The sequence below is a fragment of the Nannobrachium achirus genome (assembly GCF_963921795.1).
Source record: "Nannobrachium achirus genome assembly, chromosome: 17".
In the NCBI taxonomy this organism is placed as follows: Eukaryota; Metazoa; Chordata; class Actinopteri; order Myctophiformes; family Myctophidae; genus Nannobrachium; species Nannobrachium achirus.
Genome location: NC_137824.1, coordinates 34,256,136 through 34,272,573, shown reverse-complemented (window position 1 = coordinate 34,272,573; position 16,438 = coordinate 34,256,136). Strand labels below are relative to the sequence as shown.

The window sequence follows — 16,438 nt, the reverse complement described above, 5'->3', positions numbered from 1 at the left end:
AGGTTCAAAGCTCAAACAAAACTAAAAGTCAACTCAAATAAAAAAGCTCAAAACTAAACTAAAAGTCAACTCAAATAAACCAACAAAAATCTCAAAAGCCTCAATAAAATAATAAGTATAATAAAGGGAGAACTGAAAAAATTGCAGTGGAGTTAAAAACACAATTAAACAATAACTAACGCCTCAACAAAATCATACAATAAAAATAAATTATCTAATTAATATGTAAATTTCCTAAACTCCTCCCTAAATTATCTAATTAATATGTAAATTTCCTAAACTCCTCCCCCTAGAGGCAGGCTTTATCTATGCTCCACCCTCTCCTACCGGAGCTAAAAGAGGGCGTGAAGAAGAGGTTGAGCTCCTCCCTCTCCTACCAGTGCTAAAAGAGGATGTGACGAGGGCGGTGGGCTGCTTCCATGCTCTTTGCCTTAAAAAGAACAAAGTTGAAGACTTTCCAGCAGTGAGATTCAAACCCACAACCTTCAGGTTGTGAGTCCTCTGCTTTACCACTGCACCACCAGGATTTTCACACTAATGATTGGTCGGAGGTTATATTTAAAGTAAAAAGGAGAGCCTGCAGGTCAATAGACGAAAATCCACAGCAAACACCTCTACCCCTGACAGAGTGACTGAATCCACTAGATACACCCTCTTATGACCAGGGTGCATAATGACAACTGCAATTTAGGTTGTTCTTTAAAACCATCTTATTAGAACACCCAGATTTACACTTTTATTGAAAGCACAATTTCTTACTTTCAGACGAATCGATCAAGAAAGACTATAGCAGTTTCAGGTTCTTTTTTAAATATGTTTTTTGTTAATTCAAGTGCATTTGCGGTTTTCACTTTGGCTGTTGAATAAAAAAACATGACTGTTTGCAACTAGTCATTGTAGTATTATAACCATAGCTTCATTGATTAGCTAAATTAATTTTATTCAAGAAAACTTTGCTTTTTTAAATTGCAAAACTACCACTTCCTTTTATGTATTTATTGCAAAAAACACCAATTATTTAAACAAACAACTGATAGCTGTACTGCAAACAATTTAGCCTCACAAGAAAGTATGACATTTTTTAACGTGATGTTAAGTGACATTTTTCATAAATTACTCCCATAAAACATACTAAACCCCTATTAGTCAGGGTGTGACTCAAGTGATAGCCAAGAGGCAGAGCAGGTCTAATAGAAGATGGTTTATTCCGCCAAACACAGGATCACAAGAATAAACGTAGGAATATATTGAGACCACTAAATCGTAGGTACTGCTACTGAACACTGTAAAAGCATTTAATTACTGGCAGAGAACTCAAGAAACTGAGGGTCTAAATACTCACAGGGTTAACCAGACACAGGTGAACACAACTGACAATGAATCAACACAGGGATTGGCTAAGAGACTAACAGGACACAGGTGGAGAAAACTAGCAAGCACAGGGAGGTGAGACAAGACAGTTAACAGTAACAGAGTAGACTGGGATTAATAGGAACTACAATGCCTACAAAATAAAAGGACCACTCCAACAAAGTTGAGTCTAAGAAACCACTGAAAACAGGACACTAAAATAATGTTACAAATAATTCCATTTTAACACAAGAATTTTAAATATCACTAGCCAAATATTATGTTACTTTCACAGAGTGTGTCCAAACCTTATGCAGAACAGTACCCTTATCCATAGCCATTACATCAAGACCTGTGGGTATGATCTTTCATTGCACTGACTGACTGTGTTGGTTATTTACAAAGCTTTACCACGCTTCTGTGGGACCAGAGCTATGTCAGTGATTTGTTAGCTCACGGTTTGCGGTTCTAGACCACATTTGTCTTTGATACCTTGGCGCCATGCTAATCTTTTCTGTATCGTTCCAATTTTAGCATGGCACCATACTTATCTTCTCTGTATCGTTCCAATTTTAGTAGCCTACCACTTTACCTCATGGTTCCACCTCATATATAAATAGTGTCAATAAAATATAGCCTCCCAAAAAGTACTGCCCCCTTCTCGAGGGGGTCCAATAGGAAATGGGCCCTGGTGTGACATCACACCAGTCCCCTTTTCATTAATAAAGGCTATGCGCATGCATAAAGTTAACGGCAAATTGAGTGGCAAAGTGAGTTTAACATTGTTTAACATCATTTAATGCAATCAGATAGGACCTTTCTGTTTGAATGTATGGGCTGTCAAGGCTAGAAAGTAGTTTTTTGCCACTCAATAGGTGTTCCCGCATAACTTACGGGTATGATGATGATGTCACGCACATACCCTCTATATAGTAAAACAACTCATGTTATACGACACAACATATCCTATGACAACATACTGTAATAATACTATCAAAAACATGAACCAATAATACTGTCAAAAACATGAACCTAACTAACCCCATGTCGTCAAAAAACACGACAAGGTGGGTTTTGATTTAATTTCTTTATTGACACAAATGTATATTAATAAACGCCTGTCAAAAGGATTTCCATTGAGTAGTGTGTGTGTGTGTGTGTGTGTGTGTGTGTGTGTGTGTGTGTGTGTGTGTGTGTGTGTGTGTGTGTGTGTGCGCGCGCGCGTGCGTGCGTGCGTGCGTGCGTGCATGCGTGTGTGTGTGTATCTGTTGGGAGAGCAGATATAATTATTACAGGAAAACGAAATCAATAATACATTAATTAATAACATTTCTAATTAACCATTGAATTAAAATAACTAACAATATGAGCATATAGAACCTGTTTTAATGTCCCAAATAGTGTCGTTTTGTGGTGTTGAGGGCAGTTCACACTGAGCACTATAAAATACAGTGGTGAACCATAGTTATAATGTGAATGGTCCTTTGATTCTTGTGGTGTTAGGGTATATTTGTATGGTGTGTGGGTTAAATTCATACCCTCTTGGTAACACTCTAACATGGTGTGGTCTCGTAGAGAAGGTGGAGTTCTCAGCATCAGATCCACTCCCTCAACAGTGGATCCACCCTGATGGTCAAACACAAAGGCCATAGGTCACAAACTGGTGCACAGTTATATTTATAATCTATTCATTTCAACAGTAGAATAACGATCAGATACTATAGCTTTGACAGTTATATTTATAATCTATTCATTTCCACAGTAGAATAATGATCAGATCTTATAGCTATAGACAGTAATATCTATAATCCATCCGAGGTCACATTTTATACAGCCCCACGGCTTCACTCCAACAAATTAAGAAATTGACTTTGTTATGGTCCGACCAAAAGTACATTTTGTCAGGAGATATAGTCGGCCCTTGGGTGTTTTAATATTTTCTAATGTGGCCCCCTTTGAAAAAGGTTTGGACACCCGTGATTTAAGAGGTCTAAATCGGCCTCAAATCTTAATGGGATGAGAACGGCCCTTTGTGAGTGATTCAGATTGCAACTTTAAAGTATGCCTGTGTTGAAAGAAGATAACATTCAATTATAATCTGTGACCTGCTGCCATTTGCAATACAGCATATACCCTAGAACAGTAAACACATACAGCCATGGTTTTACTTTGTGTTAGTAAAAACAGTCCGATAACAACAAAATTATGCTCAATTTGGGGCAGAGGTTCTTCCTTGACCTACTGGGAGTGTGCGTGCAAAGTTTGAGCTGCACGTGCACCGAGTGTGAAGTGAGCGGTGCCATTCATGAGTTAATTTCATGTGCTGTCAAACAAGTCTATGAAATCCATCAGAAGGTTTGATCTGTACGGGAGCGCGTCGCTGTTACTACATGTCATCTTTTAACCCTCACCCTAACCTCCATGGAGTGAGTCGCTAACCCTCCGGTCAAAAGATGGTCGTTCGAAAGAGCGCGATTTTGCCGCTCTGTACACTGAAACTATGGGAAAGCAGATAAACAATGAACCTAGCATCAGTCTAAATAACATGCCATCTCAATTACAATTTTAACATTGTGGTCAAGAAAAACAAGCCTAAGTAACAAAAACACAAGAATGACCAGCATACATGTACGTCTGCATGGTCGTCATATCTAGGTCAGTCACTAACATCAATCGAGCAGTGAGCACAATGTGGAAGGGACACACTCTCTTCTCCTCCAGGCTAGTTTGTTAGTCCAGTGGTTCTCAACCGCAACCCCCAAAATAATCATATTTGAACTGGGGATCCCCCACCCTGACAAGCACTTGGAATTGTAGGAGTTGAGGAATTACATTTAGTTTGACTTGGTTCCACAGATATTAAATATTGTGAAAATAGCAGATCGACAAGCGCGCTGCGAGGGGTTGTGAGCTTGTAGATTGTCTATTTTCAAAATGTTTGCCTCTTTATTATATGTGACCGAACACAGCTGAGGGCTAGTCATTGAATTATTTTTCATTTTCATTTTGTCATTTCATTTGAAAGCTGGGAATCATAGCTACAAAATGATATATTGGTTGTGAAGATTGACCCAACAGTTTTTTAGATATAGCTTATAGAGTTATGCCATGCAGAAATACTAGATCTGAGAAATTCAGCCTTTTAGATAAAATGTAACCTGCAAAATGTGAGGTTTCTCTTCACATTAATTAAAAAAAGTCTTATTTACATGCAGAGTTAAGCTCTGGCGTTTAAGTGAAATGTAGCCTGATATTTATGAAATGCTTTTGTGGCTTTATTACATTTTAGAAAAGAAAAAAAAAGTAATTTCAGGGCTGGTCTAAAGCTGTGCTTTCTGAAATGACTGCCCCTCTGCTATGCTGGGACACATATTATTAGACAACAATTTGGCCAATGTTTCACCAGTTTTTATTGTTAATTAGGCGGGAGGAGCAGGACAAAGGCTCTCTAGTTATCAACTGACATAATACAACTGAGCTTGTAGATCGGCTATTTTCACAATATTTATCTGTGGAACTGAGTCAAACTAAATGTAATGCCTACAATTCCAAGTGCTTGTCACTGCCCTCCTGTGTCGGTGACATTGTGAAATGTAAGTGATATCATCACAGCCATTCTAGGGCTGAATTATCAGATAGCGTCCATACTCACAGAAACCTGTTGAAATGTCTCCCACACTCTCTCCTCCTCCAGGCTAGTGTTAGTTGACCAACCACAGCCCACAGTCCATCTTGTAGTTATTAATGTCAGCTGGTTATGGTAGAAACACTGAGTGAAACCCAGCTCCAAACACACAGCCATGCTGATATATCCACTGATGGAAATAGAAGTAATATTCCATATGGATAAACAGTTTTCCCCAACCATAATAAAATACTCCACACAAGAAATGATGAATGTCCACACCAGCGTAATTCCGTTTTTTTGAAGTATAGTCAGAGTTCAAATTGTACTGTACAAGTACAGTAGAGCATTTTCACCCATAGTTTCTCTGAGTACAAAGCATAATGATTTCACAGATATATGGAGTTACAGAATACATTAGTCACATTCTGATTGGACAATTAAGCATAACAGTGGACATCAGATGTTTTCGTGTTGTTGGCCCCAGTAGCAAGGCCAGATATCATGGCTTGGTAATATCATTTTGTTATCCGGTATCCTGGGCATTGTGACCTGCAGCGGACAGATCTCATTGCGAGGATTACTCATTTGTCCTAACACAGTATGGCATTGACGTTTAACACTGAAAATGATATCTATACCGTGTTAATCATAATAACAGGAACATTTTAATCAATTATCTTAACATCCACAATGGTTTATCCCTGGCCTGCTTCATTTGGTGACAACATTTACTTAATTCATAAACATCTCTGTTCTCAAGGCGTGGTTGCACTGTCTGTCAGATTGTTTTCCTTCCTGGTTCTTTTACCCACCCTTTATAACTACTAGCCCTTACCCGTTCAAAGATATGAGCTCCCAAATGATGTGCAGTGTGTGGGTTATGGGATGTGCACTGTGCACACAGTATATGAGGGATGGAAAGTAACTTTAACTGGTGCTTGCATGATGTAGGAGCATCAATGTAAGAAACCCGTTTCTTTTAATGGCTCCAGAGATACTGTCCCCCCCCCCCCCCCGCCCGCCCGCCTGCACACACACACACTCCCCCTTTGTGTGTGATTGTGCATGGCCTGAACAACAGCGCCCCTCCCTTAACATGTGTGGTCACAAAAGGTACTGTAGGCTAAATAGATATAGATACACCATAAAAATGCTATTATACAGCATACGATTTGTGAAAGTGACAAACGGGCTTCACAGTTATGTCAGGTGTGTTCATATGCTGATGGTGATGCGATTTCAGATCAATTGCTCCAGCCACCGAGGAGAAACGCTGTGACACTCAGACACTCAGACATTCGCTAAATTATATGTTAGATGAGCCCCACCCCCTCTTGTAACTGAACACTGAACTAAGTATTGGACCCGATCATCACAAGCCACATAATATTAATAAAATACTAAAGTGGCTTTTTTTCAGCTACACAACAAAGGAGAAAATCAACTTTATTATTGCTCTTTATATATATATATATATATATATATATATATATATATATATATATATATATATAAAATTCAGGGGTGCCATGGATGAAAAACAATTATTTACAGGGGTGCCTTGAGCCAAAAGAGTTGGAGAAGCAGTCTGACAACGTGGCCCTGACACTCAGTCCAGCTGACATTCAGGCCTGAAGGAGCAGCTTGGCTGATCAATGTGTGTATCCAGGGGCGTCACAATGGGGGGAAAGTGGGACTGAGTTACTAGGGCCCAAGGTGGAGGGGCCTTAATTATTTTATACTTTAGCTATTGAAAAATAGCAGATATACAAGCACACAGCGTGGCACCGAGTGCCGCGCTGCGAGCTTGTAGATCTGCTATTTTTGAAAAGTCATGTGTGCAAATCTTTGAAGATAGGTCTATGTATTTTTTTAAGCAAACATTTGTAACTCAAATTTTGCTTCTGGGGGGTCCCTGGAACTAAATATTTTGAGATGGGGGTCCGTGGCCAAATACATATCATTTTGGGGGTCACACTGATGTAGAAACATAGGTTTTTCACGATTTTTCAAAAAATGTTCAATAGTTAAAGCACAAAATGTGAGTGAATCCTTGTACTCAGGGCCCAGAATTAGGTGTGACACCCCTGTGTGTATCTCAGCTTGTTATCAGTGTCCACTATGGATTGGTCTCATTCTGCATTGACCCTGGCCACAGTGGCCAGTGTCTCGGTGAGCACGGAGCCAATGGGACTCCTCCGGCAATTAGCACAGTCCTTGGCAGGTACTGTATGGGATCAATCCATGTGCGCGCGGCTGAAAGTTGCATTGATAACCGAGAGGAGTTTTTCATGAAAGTGATGCAGCAGCATGCAACGTTGCCCAATATCCTATTGACTCAGGCGTGATAACATCTTGAATATCGCCTTGTTCAGTGATTCTCAACCTTTTGAATATCAAAGAACCCCAGTTTTGATATGCATTAGGCCGCGGACCCCTATTTGATACCAATTGTTATCTTTGGGATACCAATAGACACTATAAAATCCTCAGTGTTGATTTATCTGTGAGAGAGTACAAATGTCACCAAAATAATGAACACAAATGGAATAGGAGCAGAGATGGGCACAAAATACAAAAATCACACCCGTGTGAAGTGGAGCTGTGTGTGTGTGTGTGTGTGTGTGTGTGTGTGTGTGTGTGTGTGTGTGTGTGTGTGTGTGGATCATGTGTACCGATTTTTGTGACATTTGAAGAAAATATGTAGGAAAAGGAGGAAAAAGGGTGTTTTGGACAAAATTCAAGATGGCGGAAAATCTATCATGGCGCAAATGGGCGTGGCCTATATGGGGAGATGCGTCATGACCCAAGGAATCCAGGGAAAAAATATTTTTAATTTTCCGACCTACGGTTCAAGAGTTACAGGCCAAAACGTAAAGTGGGGTGTTATGGCGCCACCATGCGGCCAAATTACACAATTATTTTTTATTTAATCCTTGAAATCATTATGAACCTCCTCTCCAAGTCTTGAAACTCTAGCCCCTATGGTTTGCGAGAGACAAATAATTGAATGTGAGTGCGATTCCCATTATAAGTCAATGGGGAAAATTAATTCACTAATAAATTAATATCAATTAAACTATTGAACCTTTCTCTTAGCAAGTTACTAGCCCACGATTCCCGAGTAAGCCGGTCGATTTGACATATGGCGCGAGTGTGTGGTGGCAAAACTGTGGGACTAGTAGCGTGCCGAAGTTTAGGAAGTTCAGGCTACATACACACACACAGACAGACAGACAGACAGACCCACACAGCCACGTATAGGGAGCCTGTGCTTCACACAGCTCCAAAAAGTATTTTAAAAGAAAATCTAAATACTTGGTCAGTACTTGGTCTAATGGATACTGTCACCAAGATACTATCCTGGTGACAGTATCCTGGTAAGTATTTCACATAGTATTTTTACGGAACCGTAAGAGAGTCCATTGGGTCCCATTTGTACACTCTCAGAGTTACAGATCTATGAGGGTTCCATTCGGACTCCTAGTAGTCTGTTGGGAAAATACAACACAAAAGCTCATGACTGACAAGACACATTGCACCACATTGTTCGTCCACAGGGTGGCACTGTAGTGCCACAGATGTGCTGGGATTGTGAGTGCAGCCGACAGCTCCATGGCTCATGATTTGTCAGAGCCTGGGGGAGAAATGGCTCCGACACGAATGATGACTCATGTGCAGCATAAAAATGACACAGAAAGCTGCGAGCCCAATTAATATGTTTTGTGATTTTTTAAACCGGCAGGCCAACAATCACAGCGTTAACCTTGTCGGTTTAAGTCAAGAGCCGCGGGTCACTCACAGAAGCATCTGGCTGTGTGAATAATCTTTGCAGACATGGACAAGAGGCACAAAGGCCCGAATACAATTGCAGCAACCTATCAAGAGATATGCCAGCATTGAAAACTGTCACTATATCAATCTAGCATCCCTATTTTGGGCAAGTCATAGGCAAAAGGTTATCCAAAAGTGTCACAAATGTCCACAAAAGGAAGTGTACTCCTTTCCCTCTGGCACAAAATAACAACAAAAACTAAAACAAACAAACAAATATATCGCCAATATCTGCATTGTAGGGCATTCACGAATCGTGATTTTTAGTATTCGAATTATTCGATCTCAAAGTATTCGAATAGTCGAATATTCGACAGGACTGGCCAAACTGTCAAATATTAAGTAAGCAAGAGGCGAACATTGTGAAAATTGCAGATCTACATGCTCATGTAGATCTGCTATTTTCACAATATTTATCTGCGGAACCATGTCACATTAAATGTAATACCTACAATTCCAAGTGCTTGTCAGGGTGGGTGTCCCCAGTTCAAATATGTTTATTTTGGGGGTCAGGGCCTAAAAAGGTTTGAGAACCCCTGGTATAGAGCATTAACAAATGCATCCACCAGGGGCATTGACAACTCATTATTATGACTTCCTATCTAGCCAAGTTTTATAAACTATATATTTTTTAAAGAGAGAGAGAAAAAGTGAATATTCGACTTTGGTGAACAACGTCGAATAGTGACTTTGATATTCAAATATTTGGTGAATGCCCAACTGCATTGGCAAAATTGCTATTTTAAACATCGGTATATCTGCTCAGAACAGTCCAAATCAGCAGATGTGCCTTAAGGAGCTGTGGTTAAAGCTGCACTATGTCACACTTTGTCACTTCTCTTCTAACCCAGATTGAACTCTCGGTTTCCTGCACAAGTGCTGTTTTTTTGTTTCTTTTCTCTTTTTTTATCGTTGAGTTAATAGAGCCTGCCTGCTTGCTCAGTGGATAAATTGAATCTTGACCTTTAGGTAAAAAAAGAAATCTTGTCAGATCCTGTGTCTAAATGAGACATGACCTTTGAGACGATCTAAATGTCTCAATAGAAGAGCTGGGAGGCAAAATACAACCACCCCAATTGTATAATTTATATTGTATTGACATACTCTAGCTACCATATAGATTGGACAAAATTACATTTTATTAATTAAAGAAAGTTACATACAGTCGTCCCGCTTTAAGCAAAAGAATATCCTGCTTTATATTATAAAGCAGTATGATAATATAAAAATCTGCCGTGTGACTTGTCAAGGTCCAAAAGTGATCAACTCACAAGACAGACGCGGAGAAAGGCTTTTAGCTTTATTAGATATGGGCCCCTGGCTTCATTAAAGCCTTCATCAGTGTTAAAGTCAAAGTCAACGGGACTGTCCTTGAGTGCCGCAGTGTGGTCGTGTGGTCGAGGGTAACCTATAAACATCACACATCACATGCAGGAGAACCAACAGTCAAACCTTGGCCTGCATATCACTGAATGTCACAAAAAATAAAATAAAAAAATAACATTATACATTTGTGTGACACTCTTGTATTGGTGAAGTAGCAGGGCATTCATTTATGAAGAAACATGAAAAGTTGAAAAATGGGGATACAGGGTTTCTGCATGATGCACATTCATATTCACGTTTTTTTCCCCCCTAAATGCAGCCGTTAGAAACTACATGAACCCACGGCAGGAACGATACTTTTCATTTCTCTCTATCACACGGCGAAGATAATGGGAAGGTTTTGCGTCAACAGTTTCATATTTAGAAAGCAAAACCATTAAACTCAATTTATGGAAACTGCAAGTGGAAAAAAAGCAGGCTTCCTGTTGGGTAGAAAGCAGCGTAGCCTCAAGGTGATTACGCTACAAACACGGCAAGTAACTGTGTGAGTAGAATAGTTTTTCCTCTACCAAAAAAAAAGGGGCCGATGCTGCTTTTTTCTTTTCTTCATATATCCTCCTTTGTGTAAATATGCAGTTACGATTCTTTTGAAGGTGCTTCCTGTTGAAGTGACAGAAGCGTATACCCATTTCCTGAGATGTATAATGTGTGTGTGAGTGTTTGTCTGTGCTGTGCGTAGGCCGTAGGCTATAGCGAGACAGGGAAAGCAAAAGGTGTGGGAGAGAGACACATAGAGAGAGAGAGACACACACACACACACACACACACACATACACAAAAAAGGGAGACAGAGAGAGAGAGAGAGAGAGAGAGAGAGAGAGAGACAGAAGAGAGAGAGAGAGAGAGAGAGAGAGAGAGAGAGAGAGAGAGAGAGAGAGAGAGAGAGAGAGAGAGAGAGAGAGAGAGAGAGAGAGAGAGAGAGCATTGCAGATGCGCCAGGCATAAAGGTTATAGAAGTTAGTCAGAGAGTGAAAAAAATCTAAAAGTTGACTCGCTAGAGCTCAGGTTTACATCAGTTGGAGCTGGCTGCCATCCACGTCAAAGTGAGGTCCCCCGGACAGCTTTGCCTTCAGCAGTGTTCCCGGTGTGTTCCAGCTAGAGCCTGAGCGGACCGGACTGCGGCCAGGCCTCTGGATAAAAGGTTGTGGCGATGGAGAACCTGTCTGTGTACCACGGGGACATCGGCAAGGAGGAGGGAGAGAGGCGCCTGGCGCAGGACGGACGAGAAGGATGCTACCTGGTCCGAAACAGTGACTCGGTGCCGGGCGTGTACTGTCTGTGTGTGCTGTGAGTATATGCAGCGTGCACTGTATGTTTCATGCCTTCCCCATGTCAGGGGGCAAGATGGGTTAAAACCCACTTACTGTAGGCCTGAACGCGAATCTGTGTCACTTTAAATTTGAACCACTTTAAATATTATTGTATGCATATAAAAAATAGCAGATATACAAGCTCACAGCGTGGCACTGAGTGCTGTGCTGCAAACTTGTAGATCTACTATTTTTGAAAAATTGTGAACATTTGGGCTTTGAATGTTTTAGACCCGGTTCTATTAAATGTCTTCTAAATCCTTCTTCTAAATCAGTGGTTCTCAAACTTTTTCATGTCAAGGACCCCCAAAATGTCATGTATTTAGCTGCGGATCCCCATCTCAAAATATGTTGTTGAAGGGACCACTTACAGGCAGCAGCCGTTCGCAACTGGTAAAAAAAATTAACCTAGCCCAACCCTACCCTCCCCTGCCCCTTCTTTGTATATACTGTTTGTTTAGACTTACTGTTTTCTTTTTTGTTTTTCTTTACATATCTACTGCATAGTACTGTGTTCTATTTGTCTGTCATTCAATGTTATATGAGATACTTCAATGGTTTCCAGTGGAAATAAGCTTAGTCTTTTCATGGATCTCCTTTTAGTAGACCTTGTACCAGTGAACTGTACCGTCATGAAACTGTACCTTTTCCTATGCAAACTTCTAATAAAGTCTTCAATCAATCAATCAATCAAACCACCCAGAAGCGAATATTTGAGTTACAAATGTTCACTTTTAAAAATATATATTTCAAAAATAGATCTATTTTTCAATAGTTAAAGCATTAAATAATTCTAGGCCTAAATAAGTATTATTTTCTCTAATTACAATATAATATACAGTATGTCCTCCAAATTATCTGCAGAATGATGTGCACAGTATATGAGGGATTGAAAGTAACTTCGGGCCGCTCACATCTAGACGTGAATAGGCAGCCTGTCTGGATAGCCAAAATGTCATGTGAAGCTTGACCAATCCTCAAGCTTGCATACGGACATATCGGACAGACATCATACATCAGACCAGGGGCGCAAATTGGGTAGGGTATGCAGCTGCCATACCCTGGGTCCAGGGGGGGAAATAAAAGTTACTTTTAAATATAAATCCATGAATGTCTCTTTGTCTATCTGCGCTGGTTATTATGTTGTTAAATTACAGTAAAATAACTACAAATGCAAAATTTAACAAAATGGTCACTTTAACAAGGTATTATAATTATATTCTCCCCATCTTGACAACATGGTATATTCCCAGGTTCCGTAGGTCAGCTGTACAGGTGCAATGCATTATTGTTAATTGTGGCACTTTTACTAAAATGCTAAGTTTAGCTGCACTTGAACAACTGTTCCAGGCTGCCATATCCAGCCCAAGAAACCATAGAAACCTGCAAGAAACCGACAAAACTCGCTTTTTTTCAGACATTGTGAAAATAGCAGATCTACCGGTACATGATCGGCTATTTTCACTATGGAACCGTGTTGTACAAAATGTAATGCCTCTTTTCCATGAGGATCCCATCTTTGCCATACCCTAGCTTTTGCTGAACTGACGCCACTGCATCAGACAGACATTTGGTAGATTAATAGTTAAGATTATGTCTCCAGTTCGATCTGGCCTCAGCTCCTCTCTGAGCAAATACATTCTGTAATGTGGGTGGACGAAGCTGAGTGGGTCGTCGTTAGCGCAGGGGTCATCGCCATGCTGGCTTGTGTGGTGGACAATTTTGTCAAAATTCTATTTTTGCCACAGCACAGACATACAACATGAGCAGACCAACACACAAAGAGCTAGCCCTGAATGTCCATTACAGGTCTTTAACTCTGAGTGTACAAATGGAACCAAATGGACGGGTCCATTTGTACAATGTCAGAGTTATGAGGGTCCTTGAAAATAAAACGTTTGAGAGCCACTGTACTAGTCTAATGTGCCATAGTGTCGTAGTAATTGATACATATTCTGAAGAAATCCTGGGGACTGACATTCAGTAATTGGTCCTTATGATCAAAATAAAACATTATAGTGGTGTTAAATAAATCTAGAATGAATTATCCTCCTCAGGATTAGTAGCTAATGCTGCGTTCACCATTGATGTTTTCAAGTGCTTGTTCTGTACATACAAGAGTTTCACAGGGGACACTCAATACTTCCATTTGAGCATTAAAACCAAACAGCGTCTGATGGATATTTTGTCGTGGTTAATATCACCCTTTTATCAATTCATATTGATTGTTAGATATGAATTATGATACATACATCATTATGATTCATTTATTAGGATATATTATGTGAACTACTGTCTGAACTTACAGTATAGGTCCTTGTTACCCTGAGACCCATGTTTTGGTGGTACTGTAAGTTCAGGTTAGTGGAACGTTACTAGGACCGTACGTGTCTCTGTCTTCTTGTTATGATAATGGGAACGAATCAATGAGTCCCACAATCTAACTGTCATAATCTGTATTCCTTATATACTGTATGTTAACTTCCATCTTGGAAGAGAGAATTACCAAGCTGCCACTGATGGTATGCTCACTGTTTGTCTCTTTGTCTGACTCTCTTCAAATACAACATTTAAGATATAGTCCTTTGGTTTGTCTCTGTCTTATTTTGGTTATGGATTTATCCATATCCATATTTATTTAAGTTATTATTTAAGTTTATTTATCAGCGTCCATCCAGCAACCACTGCCTTCCGCTTGGTTTGAAATTAGTTCAGGTCTGCAGGAAGTATTGCTACTCACAGTAGGGTTCAACTGCAAACTTAATTTCTCTGTTGTGGTGTGTGTGTGTGTGTGTGTGTGTGTGTGTAGGTGCAATGGATACGTCTACACATACAGAATCTACCTGGACGAGACAGGCTCCTGGGCAACAGAGGTGAGACAGTTCATATTTCCTTTCATGCAATTTTTTTTCTCTTCTAATTACGTACCACAAACAACAAAAACACAATAACTCCACTAACCTCATCCGTTACGTGTGTGCCGCGTCCGGCAGGAAACTGAGGTTGTGTCAGCGCAAAAACTAATTCGGCGAGCTAGCTAGCATATATCGTTGTTTTCGGGAGGAAACCTTGTATGTCCAAAACCGTTCGTTTTGCATTTTTCATTTTTAAAAAATGATTTAAACAATGCCTCGCGATGCGAGGCGTTGTGTGCTTGTAGATCGGCTATTTTCACTACAACAACAGTCTTGTACGATGAAGAAGGGCTTTACTTTACGAAAAAAAAAACATACAAATTTGATACAAGGTTTCTGCCCGACAGTGACGATATGAATTTAAGGCCAAGCGTTTGAGGATTGACAGAAGTGAAAAATGGGCACGCTGCTTTCTTTCAGTGGTGAGATGGAGATACCACCCCTCCAGCTCTTCTCTCTCGCTCTCTCTCTCTCAGATATAGGACAAGCCTAGCATAGCATCTGCATTAATAAATACACAGCGCCGACGGGGAAGTGAAGAATCACGTTTGACAGTGTTTCTGATGGGATATGTAATTGAGCACTGAGATCTGGCAAACACCCAGGGGTGTGAGTGCACGCACAGAAACATCAGAGGACTGTGTCTCCGGTTGACAACTAAGTTAGATGTTTCTGTAAGTACATTTCTGGTTCCCTCGCTGGCAACTGACAGCGCCAACGGAAGAGATCCCAAACACCTGAATTACAACCAATTTCAAACCCACAAGCCCAATAATAACAGCTTACATTATTCATGTGAGACATCAATCACTTTAATGAAATGTTTCTGGGGGAAACAGAGAGGTATAACGTCATGGCGATCGGGGCCTCGATGGAGGGAAGGATTCAAAGTGCGGCGCTTTAGAAAATATCAATATTCAGGCGTTTTGTACAAATGATTTCTAAAGGTCTTCAAAACCCAATTTGATATTCCCACAGGTGCTCAAATATGACACCTCCACTTCCGGTGATTGATAGCGGCCCCAAATGAAAACATATTATGGTCGTTTTTTTTAAAGGACTGCAGATAACTTAGTTGACAAAACGATAGTTTTCTGCACTTCCATAATTTAATTCGGGAATGTTTCATGATAAACTTACTTACTTTTTTGTTTTGTCTTCAAGACCTTTTTTATGCATTTCCTAGAATAAACACTTTTCTTGTTTATGCCTGTGGAAAGATAGCCTTTAGAAACACGGGGGCAGAGTTATACGTTTGCAGTTTGCTCCGTTTTATCAAATGGAACAGGAAACTCTTTGACACAGTGAGAGCTAACTCGAAAAGAACACACAAAAGTGTTTTTTTTAAGACATATTCACCCCGCCCCTCCCCAACAAAATGTTGAGAGATCAAAATATGTAACATTATTCCCGCGGTGAGTGCGACGCATTAGGCAATCTTTAAAGCCCTGCTGAGAGGCAGCGAGGAGAACGCAGCAGCTTAGCTGTGGGAAAACACAATAGAACCAATTTCACTGCGAACGCCCTTGTTATAGCCTGAAGATTAACTCCACCAGGCAAACAAAATAAGGCATTATCCCACTACTGTTTATACTTAACTCAAACCGAAGGAGTAAGTACTATTGCATTGATCAGTTGTGCTGTTGCGACGGCGTTCGCGCTCGGAAAACAAACGTTGAGTTTCTTTCACGCCGTGAGAGAGACTGGAGTGCTTTTTGAGTCGAAGTGGATATATATGAATGCATTCGATTATTATTTGTTTTTTAAAACACTGTCTGCTACGCAAAACAGAATGCCTAAAAAGCAGTTGGTGAGGCAGTTCAGACTGCAAGTAACACGTTACTGTAGAAAGTTAGTTGGGAGATAAAGTGAACTGATTCATCATTATCCATAACCGGGGTTGTTAGAAGCAAAACAACAACATAACAATAATAGGTTTACACTGGAGTCTGTGTGTCTTCTAAAGTAATAGTAGCTTTGTACCATTATGAATATGCATTGTGTACAGATGCTAT

General features: G+C 40.2%; 1 protein-coding gene across 1 annotated transcript in view; it reads left to right on the top strand.

Annotated features, from left to right (window-relative positions):
* Nucleotides 1-11,348: 11,348 nt before the first annotated feature.
* The window catches only part of sh2d1aa (SH2 domain containing 1A duplicate a), a gene marked incomplete at both ends in the record, with an annotated part of 6,392 nt that continues 1,302 nt past the window's right edge, over nucleotides 11,349-16,438 (top strand). The window contains 2 exons of the mRNA XM_080745758.1: nucleotides 11,349-11,485; nucleotides 14,318-14,381. Of these exons, the coding sequence (XP_080601884.1) occupies nucleotides 11,349-11,485; nucleotides 14,318-14,381 (201 nt within the window). The remainder of the gene's footprint in view (nucleotides 11,486-14,317; nucleotides 14,382-16,438) is intronic.